At 55.6% G+C, this 18,894-nt stretch overlaps 1 protein-coding gene across 2 annotated transcripts in view; it reads right to left on the bottom strand.

Annotated features, from left to right (window-relative positions):
- The window catches only part of DOCK1 (dedicator of cytokinesis 1), a 377,799-nt gene that overhangs the window by 229,859 nt on the left and 129,046 nt on the right, over positions 1 to 18,894 (bottom strand). For both annotated transcript variants that reach the window (XM_037051192.1, XM_037051193.1), the window contains exons 24-26: positions 18,051 to 18,121; positions 14,845 to 14,951; positions 1,142 to 1,269 (exon numbers count right to left, since the gene is read on the bottom strand). In XM_037051192.1, coding sequence (XP_036907087.1) covers positions 1,142 to 1,269; positions 14,845 to 14,951; positions 18,051 to 18,121 — 306 coding nt within the window. The remainder of the gene's footprint in view (positions 1 to 1,141; positions 1,270 to 14,844; positions 14,952 to 18,050; positions 18,122 to 18,894) is intronic.

The raw sequence follows: 18,894 nt of genomic DNA, 5'->3' as shown, positions 1-18,894 counted from the left end.
GTGAGTGGGAAGTTCCTCGTGTGCCGCACGTGCCAGGAGACCGACTGTGTTTCAACAAGTCACTTCCACACAGGGCCAGGCCAGGCCAGAGCTGCGGTGTGAGGACGGGCCACACAAGCCCTTTCCGGCCAAATTATCTCCTGTGAAAACAGGGGCACCTGGGCCCTGGACTGGAACCACTGGAGGCTGCCCTTTGGGTGATGGCTTCCAAAGCCTCTCAAAGGCCCTGCCCCTGGGTGGCCATCACCGCTGGGGCCGAATTTAGACTGGTCTCCAAGGGTACTGAGAGGACAAGCCAGGGCTGGGGCACGTGGGTAGCAGAGGTGAATGTGTGTGTTGACTGGGAATATGTCGGAGGTCAGGCGGGATGGGCTAGGGGCCAGCCCTGCTGACATGAAAATCCGGCCGGTCTGCACGGTGCCTGGAGAGAAGCGGGGCCCTGTCCACCCCTGCAGACACACCAGGAGAACCAGTGCTGTCACGCGTGTGCACACAGGCGCACGGACGTCTATCGAGGCATGCTGGGGCAGGGGAGTGCAGGGTCTGACTGTCCCGTGGGCTTGCACTCACTGCCGATTAAAGAAACGGTCAATGGAATAGTGTGGAATTCAGAACTGCGAAAGGAAGTATCGCTTCAAAAATAAAAACAAGCCGAGAAAGCCCAGGAAAAAATTACCCCCAAGGAGAGGAACCTGGTGGAGCAGGCACAACGCTGCTCTTCTCCAAACTCACAAAAACACTGGTGACTGGGGAAAAAACCCACACGCATGTGTTACTTTAACAGAGTAAGAACTGAGAGAGAGAGAGAGCAGGTGAACAGCCTCCATTTGCTCATTGCCCGCTCTCAGCAGCAAGGTTTTGCCGGACTTTAAGAATTCACATCTGAGTCTTTGGAGGCATTTGGCTGAGACGTTATAGGAAAGGCACTTAAATATATTTGATGTGGAAGAATAAACACTGTAATATAATCAGCACACCTCACACATAAATAAAAATAATCTGAGGGTGCACCCTGATGGAGAGAGTGGAAAACCCACACAACCAAGGCCGTTCCTTTTAGAGTGACCGCGGAGCATGCACACCCAGGTGGGGCTGGCGGGAGTCAAGGCCGCACCCGGGGCAGCCCGCGTGCCCTACTCACCACGTCCCTCCTGTACAGCACCTCCAGGACGTTCCCGAGCAGCTGGCAGCAGGCCTCCAGGTCCTCCTGCCTCTCCAGATGGTACTTGAGCTGCTCGGTCATCATGGGCAGCAGGATCTCTCTGCAGTCTGCGGGGACACGGGGTTGCCGGTCAGCGGCTGGGGTTGCTGGGGGTCGGTTTCCCCAGTGTGACACGCTGTTCTCAGGGACACTACGTTTACGTGCTGCCAGCGGACATGTGCAGACGGTCAGATGCTGCACTGTGGGGAAGTCACCTCTACTGTAATGCGTCTGCACACACGAGCACGGGGATCGATGCAAATACACGTACAACACAGCCACGCCGCAGCCCACCCTGATCTACCACCGCGCTCTCTGTGGCTTCAGACACCCGTAGCCAACCACAGTCCGAAAACAGTACGTGGAGAGTTCTAGAAATGTACTGTTCACAGGTTTTCAACTGCATGCTCTTCTGAGTGGCATCACAAAATCTCGCTCCATCCCCCTCTGGTACGTGGGTCTCCCCTCTGCCTCGAATCTCCACACGGAAGGTCCAGCACAGTGAGGTATTCTGAGAGAGAGAGACTGCACTCACATAACTTCTGTTACAGTGTCTTGTTGTTGTTATTATCCTATTTCACTATCAATTCTCATTGTTACGCTCTTACTGTGCCTAACTTATAAACTAAACACAAGCGCAGGCCGTGTGTATAGGAGAAAACACACTACACACAGGTGCCGTGTCCTCTATGGGTGAGACAGAATTACTGTGGGTGCACAAACATAAAACACACGAACACGTATTTCCCACAGTGTGTACAGAAACACAGACACATGCCAGAGTTTTCACTCATGTTGTGCACCTACAAATTTTAGCAGTTTGCAACTTGAAGGGAACTACTTTTCCACCAAGACCGACTCGAGCGGCAGCTCCCCGGACTCACTGCAGGGAGGCGTGGGGCGGGGCTCCCTCCACTCACACACGGCCTCCCCCAGGCCCCTGCACTCTGCCAGCTCGTCCCTTACAGGCCCCTCCACCTGATCCCAGTCACTCAGGGACATTTTCAGCCAGCTTGTGCCCATGGAGGGACAGTGCAGGCCGGGGCTCTGGTGTGACGCTGTCTGACTTCAGATTCTGCTGGCTTTGGAGCAGACCAAACACGTCCCCTCTGAGCCAGGGTTTGCTCATCTCTAACGTGGGCACGATGGCACAGGCTGCTCACAGGCATGAGGCACCACGTTCTCCTGCAAGGAAGGTCAGGTTCGATGCTGAGGTCAGGGAACGTGTTGTGACGTGACACCAATGCCAGTAACAAGCCACAGCCTCCCTCTGGCCCCCCTGACTCCCGAGCTAACACGTGAACATGTGAAGGGCAGGAGCAGTGGGGAGCCGGCGTGGACCTTGGACTTGAGAGCCAAGGAGGCTGCCTTCAGGAAGCAGGACCTTCCCTGCTGGCGGGAAGAAGAAGAATTTGCCACATGGGGTTGCAATGGGGGGATGGGTTCAGCCCAGGAAAGGGACCACGACACAGTCGGGAGGTTGGAACAGATGATGGATTCCCAGACGTGCACACACAGTTCGGGAGGGGTGGGGGGGAGATGGAGGAGCAGGTGCTGCCCGGGCTTCACTGTGAACACGACAGGTGAGGTGCAAGGGGGTCAGAACTGGAACATGCTACAGAGACCCTCTGCGATGCCGCACAGGTAGGGCGGTGGGGACGGGAGGCACGCAATCGGTCAGTGAGCTACTGCGCCAGTCCAGACAGGAGACACCAAAGGCCTGGGTGCCCGCTGCAGTTGTGAGTTTGAAAACAAGGCCGTGAACAAGGGCAGAAGGGAACAGGCTGGCACACTGCCGGGTGGCTCACTGCAGGGGAGGGTGCGGGGGGCCAGAGGGTCAGACACTCTGGGGCCCGGCATCCTGGTGTGGAGGGGTGTCTGAATAGGGTTTGGGTTCCAACAGTCGAGTTGGCGTTGCCTGTTGGGCACCCCAAGTGACCCCATTGAGGGGGTGAATGGAGAGAGGGCTCTGAAAGCTGGAGGCAATTTCTGGCTGAGAAAAACAGACCCGGGGGGGCGGGGGGGGGACCATCAGCCTCCCCAGCCAGGAAAGCCCGGTGTGTGACTAACGCTCTCAGGGCGGGGGAGGGGGACGGCGGGGAGCGGGGGGCACACGCAGGACCATGGCATCTGGACAGCAGGGGTGCAGGACAGGAGGATGGAGCGAGGAGAGGTGGGGGCAGAGCAGGGGGTGTGGGCTCACCCCGGCTGGGGAGGAGAAGGCGGCCCACGTAGCCCACCATGGTGGTGAGCAAGAGCACGGAGACCCCTTCCCAAGGCAGCTTCCTGGGGGCTGGGGAGGGAAGCAGGGGGAGGAGGGAGCAGACACCAGTCCTGCAGGGCGGCTGGGAAACGTGGGCCCTGGGGTGCGAGAATCAGAGCCAGAGGACTCTGGGGGGTTCGGGCATCTTCAGACGGCAGCAGGGAAACAGAGGTTCCGAAAGTCACAGAGCAACAAGAAAACGGATACCGACGAGACCAAGGGTTAAATGCCATCACGAAACATCTCTTCTGGCTGGGAAATCCCACTCAGCTGGAGCCTCTCCCCGCTTCCGGCGGGCACTCTGAGCGCAGCCCAGCTCCGTGCTGTGGCCCTGGCCCGGCCACTGTCCCTCCGTGACATGGAGAGCAGAGGGAGAGGACAGCAGAGTTCGGAAACATTAAATCCACTCCGCCGGCCTTGAAGATTTCATGGTGTAGGAAATGCAACATTAATGAGACAGCAACGCGTGTTGCACCGATGTTTCCTGACTTCTACACGAGGGGAAAAATGAGTGTAAGCCCTGGAAAGGGTCCCGTGGCCACGTGCAGGGCCAGTCCAAGACCTTCCTGAGGACGGCGCACTGGTGGAGGCTGGTGTGCAGAGGCGGAGTGGGTGTGGACCAGGGAAAGGAGGGGACATAAGTTCACGCACTCCCTGGTGCCACTGCATCCGGGGACCGGGGGCGGAATGTCCCGCGCAGACTTCTCCCAACTCTGTCCTCTGAGCTGTGTCCCCGGGAAAGGACTGAGGGCGACTCCACACGTTCAGGAGGCATCTGTCTGGTGAACATGTGAACTCACATGTCGACTTCCTAACTGCAGAAGACCTCCCAGCCAAGGACGAAGCTCCAGCCTCCGACCACACACGAGTCTTGGAACCAGACCACCAGGTGCCCAGGCTTTTCCTTGAGGCTGCACTGACCGCACCAGGCATGTCACACAGGCCTCCGAGGACGGAGGGGCAGAGGGTGGCAGCGCCCTTCAGAAACATGGCCCGGCGGCCAGAGCAGGGAAGACAAGGCCCCGGGGTCCTTCAGAGCGGCTGGGCCCCAGCGCAAGGCCCGCTGGTTCTACGGTCCCCTTCTCCTTGCTGGGATGCCACCTCCAGAGGACAGGCCTGTCCCCATCCGCACTGGGAGTCCTGCACAGACTGAGACCTGATGGAGGTCGTGTGTGTGTGTGTCTGTGTGCGTTTCTGTCACACGCACACGCTCACTGTGAATAGCTCTGTCTGCCTTCCTGGGCAGGAGGTGGCTGTGTGACTACACTGTCACGCCTGCTTCTCATCTGGAAGCCACAGCACACCTGCGAAGGGGTGGGGAGGACCTGCAGCACAGAACAGCCCGCTCTGTCCGTAAAAGACATCAGAGGAACAACGACATCCTAACGAGGTCTCGGCCGCCTTCTGGTGACCCAGTTTCCCTGGACGGCGTCCAAGCTGGTCCGGACAGCGTGTGGAGGGGCACCCGCACGCGTGTGTGCACGTGTGTGCTGCTGACAGGAGTGTGGCATCAGAAGACAGGTCTGCAGTGCGACGCAGTCTGCCCCTGGGGCTCCCCCGGCCACTCAGCCACCCCCCCAAAGCAAAACTGGTGCAATGGCTCAAACCCCCACTTCCCGAGGGGGTGTCTCCTTTCAGCTTGTCCAGGGGGCAGCAGGACACAGTTTTAAATAACACCGAAGTCTCCAAAATCTCATCGTTTAAGTCAAGACCAAAACACCCAGGGCTTGGAAGAAGGTCCACCACCCATACTCACATGTGTAACACAGTGTACCACACACTCACACTCACTCAACCAACGGACACACAGAAACGCCACACGCTCACACCCACTCATCATACAGACACACTCACACACCACGCACTCACACAGACAGGCACATTCAAACCCAGACCTCGCACACTCGCACCAGCAGCGACCCCGTGAGAGCAGGCGTCTGCCCCTCACAGGCAGGGAAGAGGACTCTGCTGTCCGGCCGCCCCAGCTCTGTGTCCTGCCCCCCCAAACAGAATGCCATTTCTGTATGATGATCAGTGTCAAATAGTCCCTTTAGGCACCAAACAGATGGCCCAGGAATTCTGAGGATCAAAAACAAACTTTGTATTCCAAATAAATTGCCCACAGATAACCATTTGGAAAATGGCTGTTACAACCACACGACCCCGGACCCCGGGGGCTCCATGGGGCTCGGGCACATCTGCTGGGCTCGGGCGGGTTCCACTGGCCCCCACGCACCCGCCGCGCCACTCACGCTCTGCTTTGGGTTTGGGGCACACCCCTAACCCGTCTTATCCGCAGAACGAGGAGGATGCCGTCTGCCTCTCTGCGATGTGAGGACTGGACGGCACCACCTCTGCGTTTGGCAGACACCGAGCCTCGCGTACCTGGTGGCTTTCAACAGCCATCACGGAAACGACACAATACAAGGTCAACCTTTTCAACGGCAAGTGCAGAGAAACACGTGCCTTTAGTTCCGCCAGCCTCTCCGGTAGCCGGTGGGCACTGCCGATGCAGCCGGTGCCACTGAGGAACGAAATGTTCCATTTTACCTCATTTTAGGTCACTTACATTGACATGTAAAAAAAATGACATGGAGAGGAGCTGACTGTGGCAGAGAGGGGTGGCCTGGGAGGACGGGGGGAAAGGGGGAAAACACGGTTGGGACGACTGTAACAGAATAAACAATAAAAATGACATTTGCTTCGGTTACTGGAAACAGCTGTTCGGGACGACCTGGGTCTGGCAATGGTAGGTTTTGCCAAGTGTTCATTAAACACAGGTCAAGTATCTCTGGTGACAACTTGGCATCCAGAGAGAGGTGGACTGTCGGTGTCAAAACCACAGGGACGTTGGCATCGCGGTGTGGAAACCACAGCTTGGAGTACGTCACAAGTAACCGTGAGACTGCGGTCATGTCCAGGTATTTTGGACAAAGTCTATTACTGAAACCAATCCCACTGATTTTGTACTTCTGATGTGGTCTCTGGAACAGTTGTTTTTACATTATTTTTTACCCTCACCCAAGGATGTTTGGAGAGGGGGAAAGAGAGGAAGCGAACATGGATGTGAGAGAGAAACATCCATCGGTTGCCTGCCACACACACCCTGACCGGGCACTGAACCCACAACTCAGGCGTGTGCCCGCTCACTGCGGCCTTCCAGTTTACGGGACGACGCTCCAACCCACAGAGCCACCCGGCCAGGCCTCACTGGAACCCTGATGTGACTTGTGTGCTGGGTTGCACAGCCTGGAGTGCGCCAGGAAGCAGATGTTGGGGCCTTGGGGGCAGCTGCTCATTTTAATGAGCTGGTGCTGGTCCCTGAAAGCAGAGCCAGGGCCACAGCCATCTCCTGCCAGAACTGCGCCGCGCACACGCAGCTCTAGGACGCACCCCCGCCCACAGGCTCTGAGTCCAGGCCCAGACAGAACCTAGCTGGCCAGGACCATCAGCCCAGCGCTCCCCGGCATCCAGGAAGGGACAGGCAGCCCAGCTGCGGGATTGGAGGGCCTGTCACCCCCCCAACCCCCCTCCAGCACCCCCAGGGTGATCCCGTGATCCCAGACAGCAGGAAGGAGACATCTGCTCATCCTCAGCTACACAAGCAAAGCCAGGACGATGACTGCCCCAGTGATGGGCACGGGTAAGAAGTATTCATCTTTATAAAAGGCATGCAACAGGCATCATCCGCTTACAAACGTCCAAGTGGAGTATACATCTCGAACCCATTCCAGCTCTACGTTCCCACAAGACGCAAACGTGAGAATAAATTTGTTCATTGGAAACATTTGTTTTATGAACACTGAGTAACGTGCCTCTCAATTTTCCGTTTGGTCACATTAAACAAACGGTCCGTAAAGCGTGTTCAATAACCTTGAGTCTGTTACATCGAACCGAGATCCAGAGTCACATTTTTAACGAGAATTAAACAGCAAGAGCCGTATAAATGGGGGAGGGGTGCTCCTCACCTTGTACAGGCTGTCATCCTACTTTTCACCCCTCTCAGAACGCTGCACCCCGTGATTCGGTGGGTTCCGGGGATTTTCTCCCTCCTTCCTGCAGCAGACATGTGCAGAACAGAACCAGCACTGGAAGGGGCCACGGGAGCCACCGAGCTGCGTCTGCACTGTACAGACGAGGGGACAGGAGCCCCACGGAAGGGGTGTGCGGGGACCGCACCGCTGAGCAGCAGCAGAGCCAGACCCTTACAGGTGCTCCCTGCGTGTGCACACGCATCCAAACACGGATGCTTCTGGTAGCTCTCCATGTGAAACGCAAATCAGATTTTCCCAAGAACCCCTCCCCCCCCCCCACCCCGATGCAACAGAACTGGGAGAAGAGACTCCAGTGACCCTGGGCGCGTCGCTTCTCCCCCTTCCGGAACCGTAGTTAACGTAGCCGCCCCGCACCGGGCTTCCGGTTCTGTCGACTGCGGGAACCTTGGCGAGCGTTTCGGTCAGAGCACCAGCGTGGCCCTGGGCTCGGTCCTGCAGGGAGCAGGGACCAGGGGCCCTGCGCTTCAGCTCCAGGGACCCAGTGCCACAGCGTCCTAACCCGGAGGGGGACAAAACAATGAAAAGTACCTTGGAAATCAGAGGCAGTACACGGCAGGACGCGGACTGAGGACAGGAAATGGGGAAAAGAAGCTGGTCAAAGCTATGTCTTCTGGGGAAAGCTACTGGACTCAGTGACCAGTGTGACGTCTTTCGGAAGAGGAGAGGGGACAACAGCTATTTTGTACCCTTTACTTTGGAGAAGTGTCATAGTAGGCCTTAAACATCCATCAGCACTATAATAATAAATAATTTGTCAGAAAAAAAAGAAATAAAAGAAGGACCATTGGAGGAAATTCACAAATGACTCTCACAAATAAGTAAAAAAAAAAATTAGGAAGACTCAAGGAAAACGCCGGGGAAGACTGTGTGGGAAGTACCAGCCAAGCCAGGAGTCTGTTCTCCGGGCAGGTCCGAGTACAACAAGAAGGCGGCTTGGCGTGTTCAGAGAGAACCCTACACGTCTGCCTGCCCCTGAGCAGCATCTCACCCCGTGGGGGCTGAGGAAACAGACAAGGTGCACAGGGCTGGGAGGGGCAGGCGTTCTTTTAACTGGGAAAGTGAGGTCGTGGAGAACACAGGTCTTGGTCAACGGGGTCCGGCACACCACTCTCCCCTGGGTGCCCGGCAGTGAAATGTACACAGTGAGAACAATGTCAAAGGCACACGCACGCAACACTCCGTCCTGGGGGGAGTCTCTGCCCCGAGGCAGTGGTTAAGGCAACAGAGAAAGAGCTGGGCCTCGAAGGAGAGTGGCAGGCTGACCTGAGGCTCCTCCCAGTGTCCCAGGCAAGTCACCTGTAGGCGACATGGCCTACAGGAAGAGAGCTAAGCTCATCTGGCCTCCGAGGAATCCCATGCTGGAGAGACTCGGGGGCTGTGCTGGGCTGGTGGCCGGGACCAGCCTGGCCAGATGGGACACAGCCTCTTCAAAGACCATTGTCCCTGCTCCAACATCAAGCAACAGGGCAGGAGACCATCCAGAGGTGGGCACCGAACGGCCAGCCCCCTGGCCCTGACCAAGGTCAGGCCAACCACGCCCTGCAAAACTGCCGGTCCTGGCAACTCCCAGCGTAGGGAAGAGGGCCCGGAGAACAAGGGGGGAGCAGCCACAGAGGCTGAGCGTGCACAGCAGCACGCCACACGCTCCACTTCTGTTTACTGTATGCAGTGCTCGTCACATATTTATTTTGTCTTGTCACGTGTGACGTCTGAAGTGAGTTCAGTTTGCAGAAAGCATCGCTCCCGCAGTGGGCACAGAACAGTTTACGGGTAGGGATGGATTCTCAAAAAACACAACCTGTAATCAGCACCACGGCAGCGGACAGCTCCCCGCTGGGCTTTTCCTTACAGGCCCCGACTTGCTACTTGACTCAGGGGCCCCATCTGTAAATTAAGAGAAGTGCTCTTTTCCAATTGTACATTTTTCAGGTTGTCTGCTCTGAAGTCTGTCTGAGGAAGGAAACTTGCTAACCCATAGTTGTGAGCACACGGTAGGTACTCGACAAAGTATAATGGGTGGACATCATGAAGAAACTGAAATGGACTACTGGCCTTTTCAACAACACATAGAATGAAAGATAGAGCATGACAGGCAGAATGAGGGATGGGGGAGGCACAGTGCTTCACAGGTAACGAAAATGTTCTCAAGGCACCAAGCAACGGAAGAGGAGGGAACGCCGTCCGAACTCTGCCGTTATTTAAAGTAATCAGCCTCGCGGCTGCCAGCTGGTACCGTTCATCGGCAGTCCTTGGCACAAGCGTCTAGATGAAGCATTCCAGAATGACAGGTGAGGACTACCTTAGGTGACGGCCATACGCGACGGCCCCATCGCCGACCTTCCTCTCCCCGCATCATCCGTCAAGTGAACAAATCTACCACAAACCACAGAGTAGCCCTGGGTTTAAGATTCCTTCCGACAGAGAAGGCAATACCTCTCCATTACCCACAGTGGAGAAGCTAAGGAGATTTTTATTTTGATTTGTTTACGGATCAAAGCATTAAGGTCTATTTTATTACTGGCCTGTATTAAACACACGGCTTTTCCTTCTACCATTTAAAGCACCAGAATTTGATTTATAGAAAACGCTTTAGAGATAATACGTTTCCTACCTTGGATCTAATCACAGCGAAAACAGCCCAAGAATCGGACTTCAATATTTCCTAATAGCTAGTCCCAGCAGGTGGCCGGGCCTTTGCCGCTGCCCCCAAGGGGCTGCTGTGACTAATGTTCCCGCCGGGAGAGGGGAGAGCGCCTACCCTGGAAGAACCATTCGCCTGGAAAGTGACAGCGAGGAAACAATGCGAGAGCTTCACGCGGCGTTTTTAAGAAGCCCTGTGTTGGTCAAACGGGGGCACAGATGAAGTTTTTTGAGGCTGATGGCGTTGGGAAGAAGGTGCCCGCTTGCCTGACGGAAGGGACGAATCCTTGGACCAGCTGTTCCACTTCCTCCGAGGAAAAACACCCAGAAAACGGTAGGAAAAGGGGGGGCCAGGGACACCGGGCTCACGGCCAAGGAATCCACCAAGAGGATCCAACTGCCGTCGGGATGAGAAAGGCTCTGTCTGCCAGTAAATCAAATCTTTACTCTCCAAACCTCGCCCTCCCCAAACCACATTAACGCACAGTGACCAGCGTACGGCCAGCTCCACCGGAAGTCTGTCCGCTGTTGCGCCACTTCCAATATGGGGCCCTGGCAAGACGGGGTCTTGAAAGGTAGAGGAGGGAATCGGTGTTCACCGGAATGGGCTTCCCGAGGTCCTCGGGCGCAGAACCGCGGCGGAAATGGGGGCCCGGGGGTCCTCCATCTGGACTCAAAGGCTTCTCGCAAGTGTGCCCAGTGGTCCCGACTAAACTCAAAGATCAGGCGACCCAATCTCAGGAACGTTAATGTAATACATTTTGTGAGCATCAACCCTGAACCTCGACGTCCTAGTGTCTATAGTTCAGTTTACCGACGTAGGAATTCCTCATTTCCCTAACAGGACCTAAGCTTTCGTCTTCATGGCTTTGGTCAGGTCAGGGCAACAATACAACCACGGGGAATACAGCTACAAAGGCACAAATTAGGCCGCTTTGACCTGGCCGTCCCTTCGTCTCTTGCTTTGAAAATCGGCTCACTCCACATCACAGATGGCAGGCAAGGGCCATCTCTTACGTGAGGTGCATCACCTACTCAACCACCTCCACGCAGTCCAGTCACATGGCAGACAAGGCTTGGAAGCCGTCACCGCCCATTCACGGGCTCTCGAGTGCAGCCCGCTGACAAGTCCGGGGACCCTCACCGCCACCAAAGCGGAATATCCAGGGCGGGGTCCTGACGGCAGCACAGGACCAGCCCCTCTGCACGTCCTCCCTCCTCTGAAACGACGCCGACCACTCTGAATACCACCCACACTTGGAGAGGCCTCCTGACGGAGGGCCGCGAGGGCTGCAATGCGCTCCGGACCCTCCGGGGACAGCAGGACTGGGGGGAACCTGAAAACCCTGAGGCCCAGTCACGGGGGCCTGGGCATCTGTCATCCCCTCTCCCCCTTTTCTGTTAGTTTGAGAGTGAATCCAGAGATAGGTTCAGACTGCCCCTCCCTCCCTACATCTACCGATCTGGGGATGAGTAAAATAATTAGCATATGGAAGACAACCTTAATTTTATAAAATTGCTCTAGAAGAAGTGTCACAGTAGGGACATATGTGAGCAGGGGGCAGTGGGAACAGCCACCGAGGTGTGCACACACAGGTTGGGACCAGACAAACACAAGCCCATTTGCGAGAAGACACACCTCCACCTGCAGCCGGACAAACTCAGCTGGGTCACTGTCAGGTTCCATGTCCTTTAGAGGGACCAAGAGGGGCAACAGGGGAAGAAGGGAGGAAAGGACCAGGGCACCGAGAGCCACGGCAGACGGGGACCTACCCCCGTCAAGGGGAGGTCTCCTGCAGAGGGACATCGCAAGTTCAGGGGTCACTGACAGCCCCTCCCACAGGTCAGCTCGCCACTCCCACTGAACTGAGACTCTTACAGTGAGGGGATGCCTTCGGTACTGAGGGTGGCTGGAAGGAAGTTTCAGAGCAAAATGAGTGTCTTCTGGGAGGTATGGCTTCTGCTGATGACCCAAGGCCAGTCCTGGAGCCCGTGCACAGCGACACCCTCTGATCCCACACCCCAGAGAACATTGCGGAGAGCTGGCACGCTTGGTAGCTTGTGCAGCTAAACCTCGTTCTATCAGACTCTAAACATCTGGACACGGGAGGAGTCAGTGTGACTGGTTCCCCTGGGGACAGGAAAGAGGACACAGACAAGTACATTTTTTACAAATTAACAACAAATGGAACAAAGGAAGAAAGTCACAGCCTTCGTCTCTCCTCAGAAAACGGTGGCTCTACATGTCTGTACCAGGGTGGCAGAGACCAGTTTGCAGAGGTGTGACATGTTTGTCAGAAGGGGACAGCTGGGAGACTTCCCCTGGCCAGACTTTTCTGACGGGCAGGCCACACGCTGTCGACTGCTCCAGGGAAGCAGGGAGCCTGCAGAGGAGAAGGGCCGCCCTTGCCGCCCCTGCCCAGAGGAGCCTTAGAATTCAACGTCCCTGGGGGCCAGCGCACTCTGAGTGAAGCCCCTCCAGGGGGCCGGACGCGCACGGCGCTCCCCCGCGGACTCTGACGACTTGGACTGTTTGGGCAGTTCTGGCGCAGCTGGTAAGACATGAAGCTTCAGGCTAATTTCGGCTCATTTAGCCCAAGATAATTTGAGATTCAGATATTTCTGACAATCTCATTCACTGTATTGGTGGGTACAACTTGCTGTTAAGATTAAATTCCTAACTTTGTACTTTAAAAGATACGACTTATTCCAAAATATTATGTGTCCTGGCAACTCCTTATTGAGCAATGCTGTTGCTTAAACAAAAAGCTATAAATGCTTAATAAAAGCCATAAATGCTTAATAAAAGCTGTAAAAGTTCATTTGCATGCGGCATGCTTCCAGAACAGGGTTCACAGCAGCCTCTGAGAAAAGACCGGCAGGACAAGCGTGAGAACAGGAGCTGGACAGTGGGAGGGGACATATTCACTGCCAAACGTCTCGGCTGACATCATGACCAGTAATAAATAGGGACATTCCTCACCAGCCTTCCTGCTCCCTCGCTAAGGAAAAGGAGATGTTTCCATAGAAGAAACCATGAAATACATTCCTAAAAAATCTCTACTGCTGATATGTTTCATTAAATCTCTTATGTCTTAGGTTCTCACTCAGAGAGAACTAAATGGTATGTGGAACAGGGTTTTACAACAGAAACTCGGAATACACGTGAACACGTCCTCGTGAGGGTCTGCCCATGTCAACACTCAGAGCCAAGTGCGACCCATCCGCCAACAGTGATGATTTTACTGACGACTGTACACTCGGGAGGCACTGGCGGTGGGTGGGCGTGTGGGTGTGGGGACGGATGGCCGGGAGGAGGGACGCCGTCCACCCAGCAAGACACAGCAGTAAAACTCCCAGGGGTTGAACGTGCTCTGGCATAAAGCTGGGTCCCAGGGGAAGGACGCAGAGGAGCAGTGTCCCCACCCACCCCTTTGTCACCATGGCTTCCTGGAGCCAGTGTCTCCCCACACTCAAGCAGATCCCAGAGGGATGGGCGAGTCAAGGGCCGGCGCTCTGACGAGAGCCAGGCAGGAGGGAATAATGGTCCGAGGGGACGCGTGGGCTTTGAGTCGCACATTGTGGCAAGAGAGGGGACGCACTTCTATGAAAGTGAGACGTGAGTACCTGGCCCAGAGAGGGGTCTGCCGGGAGGGCAGACGACAGCTACCCACCATGGGCTGGGGCTCTGTTCCCCAGAAGACCACCCATGCTCCCCTAACATTCCCCTCCATGTGCGCTTAGCTGCAAGGGGACAGTCCAGGGTGTCTCGTAAAGTTCAACCACAAAATGAGATCGAAGTGAGCAGAGCCACCACACAGGGTCCGCCAGCCAGACACACGGTGTCTCAGTCCAGCCACTGACTAGACAAGAAGGTCCGAGAGCCGCGGGGCAGGGGGCAGGCAGAGGGGGCCAGGGTGGGGCCACCCAACCCTGGAAGCACCGCCGTGCACGAGGACGAACACAAGTGAGCGTGGCAGCCAGGCATCTGGACAGAAACGGAGCAGAACAAGTGCGTGCTTCTCAGTCCGAACACCGCTCCGTGGTCTTCACCTCCGCCTCCAATGAACGAGGAAGGCCGGGGGACTGGGCCAAGGCTTTCAGCTTTCTGTAAAGCTGCTTGACAAGCATTAAATATTAACCCAACGTGTCCAGAAAGAAGGAAAATGATGAGGAAAAAGGGCAGGGAGGCAATACGGGGAACGGAAGGCTTTCCTCAGGATAAACGAGGGGAGGAATCACTAACATCCAAGCTCCTTGCAGCGGGCTGGAGGAAACCCCATAAAAGGCCACAAAGTTCGGGAGGAGACAGAGCCACTGCCTCTAAACTAAAAGAAAACTTCACTTTTTTTTTTTTTTGCAATCAGCTCCACCGCGGCCAGTGATTGCCGCCCCAGGAGCGCCACTTACTCGTGGTGACGGCCACAATGCACACTGATTGCCCGAGGGCCGGGGGGCGCCTCAATCACACACCAGAAGCTCTGCCTGCATTTCTCCACGACGCGTCACCTCTGCTGGACGCCAGAGCCCGCGCTCCATGCGAGAACTGAACCCCGTCTCATCACGGAGCTGATTTAACTGGCTGCACCCCCACTTTCTTCAGCATGGACAGGAGGACTCACAAGGGGCGAGATCTACCAACAATGACTAACATGACAGTTCGATGACATTCCGGGGCCACTCACCGTGCTGGGTGAAGAGGTCACTGTGAACGATTTCGATCAAGCAATACAGCTTCTGAATGGTCAGCAAACCCGTGGGGACATTGTGGATGAACTCGGTGAACATTGTGCTACGAGAAAAAAGACAGTGGAAGCATTTAGGGTCGGACAGCAGAGTGGCCCCAAGGGCTACGAGACGGCACAGAGGCGCGAGCCAGCCGGGGTCAGGCAACGCCACAGGGTGTCGGCTGAGGCCCATCTCACAATACGGTCCAATGTCTCATCCAAAGAAGTGATGCTGTTTCTCACGGCACACCCACTGACACAGCTGTGACATCAATGACAACGACAGGTGTTGGCTGGGATGTCGGGGAGTGGGAACCCTTGGGCTGTGCTGACGGAATAACCTTGAACACTCTCGGGCGGTTTTTCAAAATGCTGAGAACAGTCAGCACATGAGCCAGCATTTCCTAGGCCTGTGCCCAAGAGCAAGGAAAACACACACCCACACAAAACCTTGAATATGAATCACAGCGACACCATTCCTCGTGCGCAGGAAGGAAGAATCCAGCCCTGGTGCCAGCTGGAGGTCCTCCTCCAGTTCACCGGCTCACAGGAGGGAACCCTGACACCGGCTCCAACAGGGCCCCCCTGGGCCTCACGGGCTGCGTGAAAGGAGACGGGCACCAAGTGCCACGTGGCCCCTGTCATACGACAGGCCCCGAGAAGGCGAGTCTATACAGACAGCAAGCCGAGCGGGTGCCCTGGGCTGGGCTGGGGGCACGGAAGGACTGGTGATGGGTGCACGAGGTCTATACTGGGATCGTGGTAACCGTCACCATGTGACGGTCGTCACAGAACTCTGTCACTGAACTGAGCACGGCAAACTGTCACTGAAACGCTGACATCAATGAGTTCTGCAGCCCAGAAATCACACCTTAGTAGCAATGCTTTTAAAGATTTATTTCTACCAATGGCCAAAACACCTAGGAAGGGGTATTAGGAGAACACTCGCTAGTAACCAAAGAAACCCAAACTAAAACTGTGAGGTCCTTTCTCCCCAGCGATATTGGCAAAGGTTTATACAGTGATAACTCCAAATGTTGGCAGAGTTTGGTAAGACAGATACCAAACACACGGGCAGAAGTCTGGTTTGACCTTGTGGAGGGCAAATGGATGGTAGCTATTCAAAATCTTCTAAGGAAACGCAAGGCCCAGCAATATCACTTGTTTATGCGGATAAGGACGGAGAGTCCATGCAGCTACACGAGTCTGATCCCAGCCCACCTCGCCGTAATAAAACACTGGACACAGCCTGGCGGCCCACCCTCCGCGGTCTCTCAGCCTGCATGGCCTGGAGGAACTGGCGCCCACCAGCAAGTCGGCGTGAGCAGCTGACTCAGCACAAAGGTGGGTTGTAACAGCGCCCAGGTTGCACCGCCGCTGTAGCGATTAATTGGATAATGCGTGGCCGGCGCTCTGGGGAAGCCTATCTTGCGTGGAGAAAGCACATAATCGATGCGCCTCTTGTTGTTACTGAGATAAACGGCAGGCCAGCCCAGGCCGGAGCAAGATGAAAATCATTAAGGGTTATGATGTGGAAGACGGCCTGGTGCTGGGGGGCGACCAGGCCTCTGAAGTACGGGTGCTGGCCCTGAGAGGACGAACGTGGCATCGAATTTCTACGGGGGTGTAGGTGGGGTGCACGGAAGGTGACTGGAAGGATCTAGGGAGATTAAGTTTGACTTGTTCTCCTGTGATCTCTTCTGTTTGGTACAAATATGAATCCATTTTCTAAACAAGAAAAAATGCATATAGTGCAAAATGTCATTTCTTTTTTTAATCAGTGGATGAGGTGTCCACGTGCAGAAAGGGCCAAGGGCCCGGAGCAGACGGGGCTGGCCCTGCAGAAGGCGTTGTCTCTGGATCTCCAGGCACAGGGTGCCACCCTCCGGGGGCGAGGGGCTGGTCCCCGCACACGGCGCAGACGGCAAGCTCAGCCTCTGGCTGTGTCCCCACATCCACATCCCCTGGAAGCGCCCAGAGGACTCAGCAGGTCTGGGCAGGACCTCGGGACTCAGCACCCTCTGGCCAGTTCCAGGCGCTGCTGGTCCGGGGACCACCCTAAGAGCCAGTGGCAGGGATGAACACCAGAGGCCCGGGAGGGCGGACATGGCGCCCAGGGACCCGAATGTTCCTCCCTGTCTCACTTAGGGCCTGCTAAGCTCTAACCAGCACTGTCTGTCTCCAGAAGCAGAAAGCCAACAGGTCCATGTGGGACAGGAATGCTCAGGCCCACTGGAGACAGGATGATTCGGGGAGGAAAGCACCTCCCACTGGGCCCACCGCTTGTCACTTCCAGGACACGGGGGGCTTGTGGTGGCCACAGTCGAGTGTGGGAAGGATGAGCACATTTTATTCAGTGTAACTGTCGGGGGAGGGAGGGCCCTTTACTCATCTCTAGGTGGCTCTTCAGGCTGGTAAAAATGGGGCTGTCACCTGGATGTATCTATTGTGTCAAATATTAAGAACAAAACCAGACAAAAACGGTGCTGCAGATGACCAGGACCACAAAGACCATGTGCCTGCTGGCCCTTCCCAGAGGGGGTGACACCCTCCCACGAAACCCCTGAGGGCAGACATGGGGGTGACGGTGGTGACACCGGGGCTGAAAAGAAGGACCTGGTCCCCAGCCTCCCTCCTGGGTCTGAAAGCCCCATGACCAGCTCCCCCCAAGTTCTTTTGTTCGTTTGTTTTCAATATTATCTTAGGTGGCATCTCACACCTAAGACTCACAGCGCCTCCGCTCCCTAGTCAGGAGCCCCCCAAGGGCAGTCCTGGGTGTTGTGACAAAGAGGAGGGGACACACGGATGTTAAAGGTCTACTGTCAGACGTCTTAGGTACTGAAAACCCAAACCCAAACCCAACAACTGCATGCAAAATTCGAACCCTAAAGAATGCCAAATGCCAAATGTGTATCATACACCCACTGGGCTGCACGGAAATCTTTCTCAAGGAAATTCAGTGACTGGTGACGGAGGATGCCCTTTCCAGAGGAAGTCACAGTTAGTGCAGTGTCACGGCCACCAGCATGAGTTCCTGAATGATCCCGGCACCAACCTCTGCCGACGTGAGACGGAACCGTGAGCATCTCATCAACTAAGTCCCCTGAGGAGGAGGAGGAGGAGGACAGACGAGGGGAAGGCTTCCGGCCAGGGCACTTCGTTACCTGAGCTCTTTGGGGTCGAACACCAGTTTCACATCGTTGACAATCGTCGGCAAGTATTTCAGCGCTGCCCCCTGCAAATGGAGACCAAAGAAGAAGGCTGAGGCGGTTTGGCAAAAATTCATGTAAATTTATCATGACTATGAAGAACCCCCACATCTCCAGAAGAGGAAGGTCACATTCTAGATGATAGTCTGTTGGCCCAACAAGATGGAAAACAAACAAAAAAACCCTATGATCCACAAACAGTGGTTACTTGCTACAACCTCAGCACAGAAAAATAGTCACATCACCAGAAGCCAACATTCGGAGCCTGCGGACCACAAGCCTACACGCTGAGCTTTTGCGTGATCTTCGCCCCGACCCTGGCGAAGCTACGGCACGTGCAGACCAGCAGCCTTGGCAAAACCCTGGCCGGTTCCAGTCACGGCCGCACTCTCCTTTCCAGCAATTACAGCGGCGGGGCTTCGTTCCCTCCAGGTCACTTTTGCCCTGTAGCAACTCTGAAGCAGCAATCATTATTTTCTGTAGTAACGTTACTTCTTACATCGATACTAAGTATCTTCTAGAAAACCCACACTTGGAAAACACGGAGGGATGGTATAGCGATGTTGTCTGTTAGCTCCAATTCCAGCAAGAGGTCAACAGGAAATGAGGGGAAATTGACCACGGAGACATCAATTACTTTGCCCCTGACCACACAGCTGGGGTGGAAGTGGGCCAGAATTAAGATCCGCTGGGATGGGAAGCCAGAGCCTCTGCCTCCTCATCCAAGTCCTGTCGGGGGGAGGGTCCTGCGTGTCAGGAGTTCCGGCAAGGACTGTGAGCCCCCACCCAAGACTCTGGC

This window comes from Sturnira hondurensis, unplaced genomic scaffold (assembly GCF_014824575.4).
Source record: "Sturnira hondurensis isolate 20B ecotype Veracruz unplaced genomic scaffold, ASM1482457v3 Scaffold0007208, whole genome shotgun sequence".
NCBI lineage: Eukaryota > Metazoa > Chordata > Mammalia > Chiroptera > Phyllostomidae > Sturnira > Sturnira hondurensis.
This window is presented reverse-complemented; position numbering and strand designations above follow the sequence as displayed.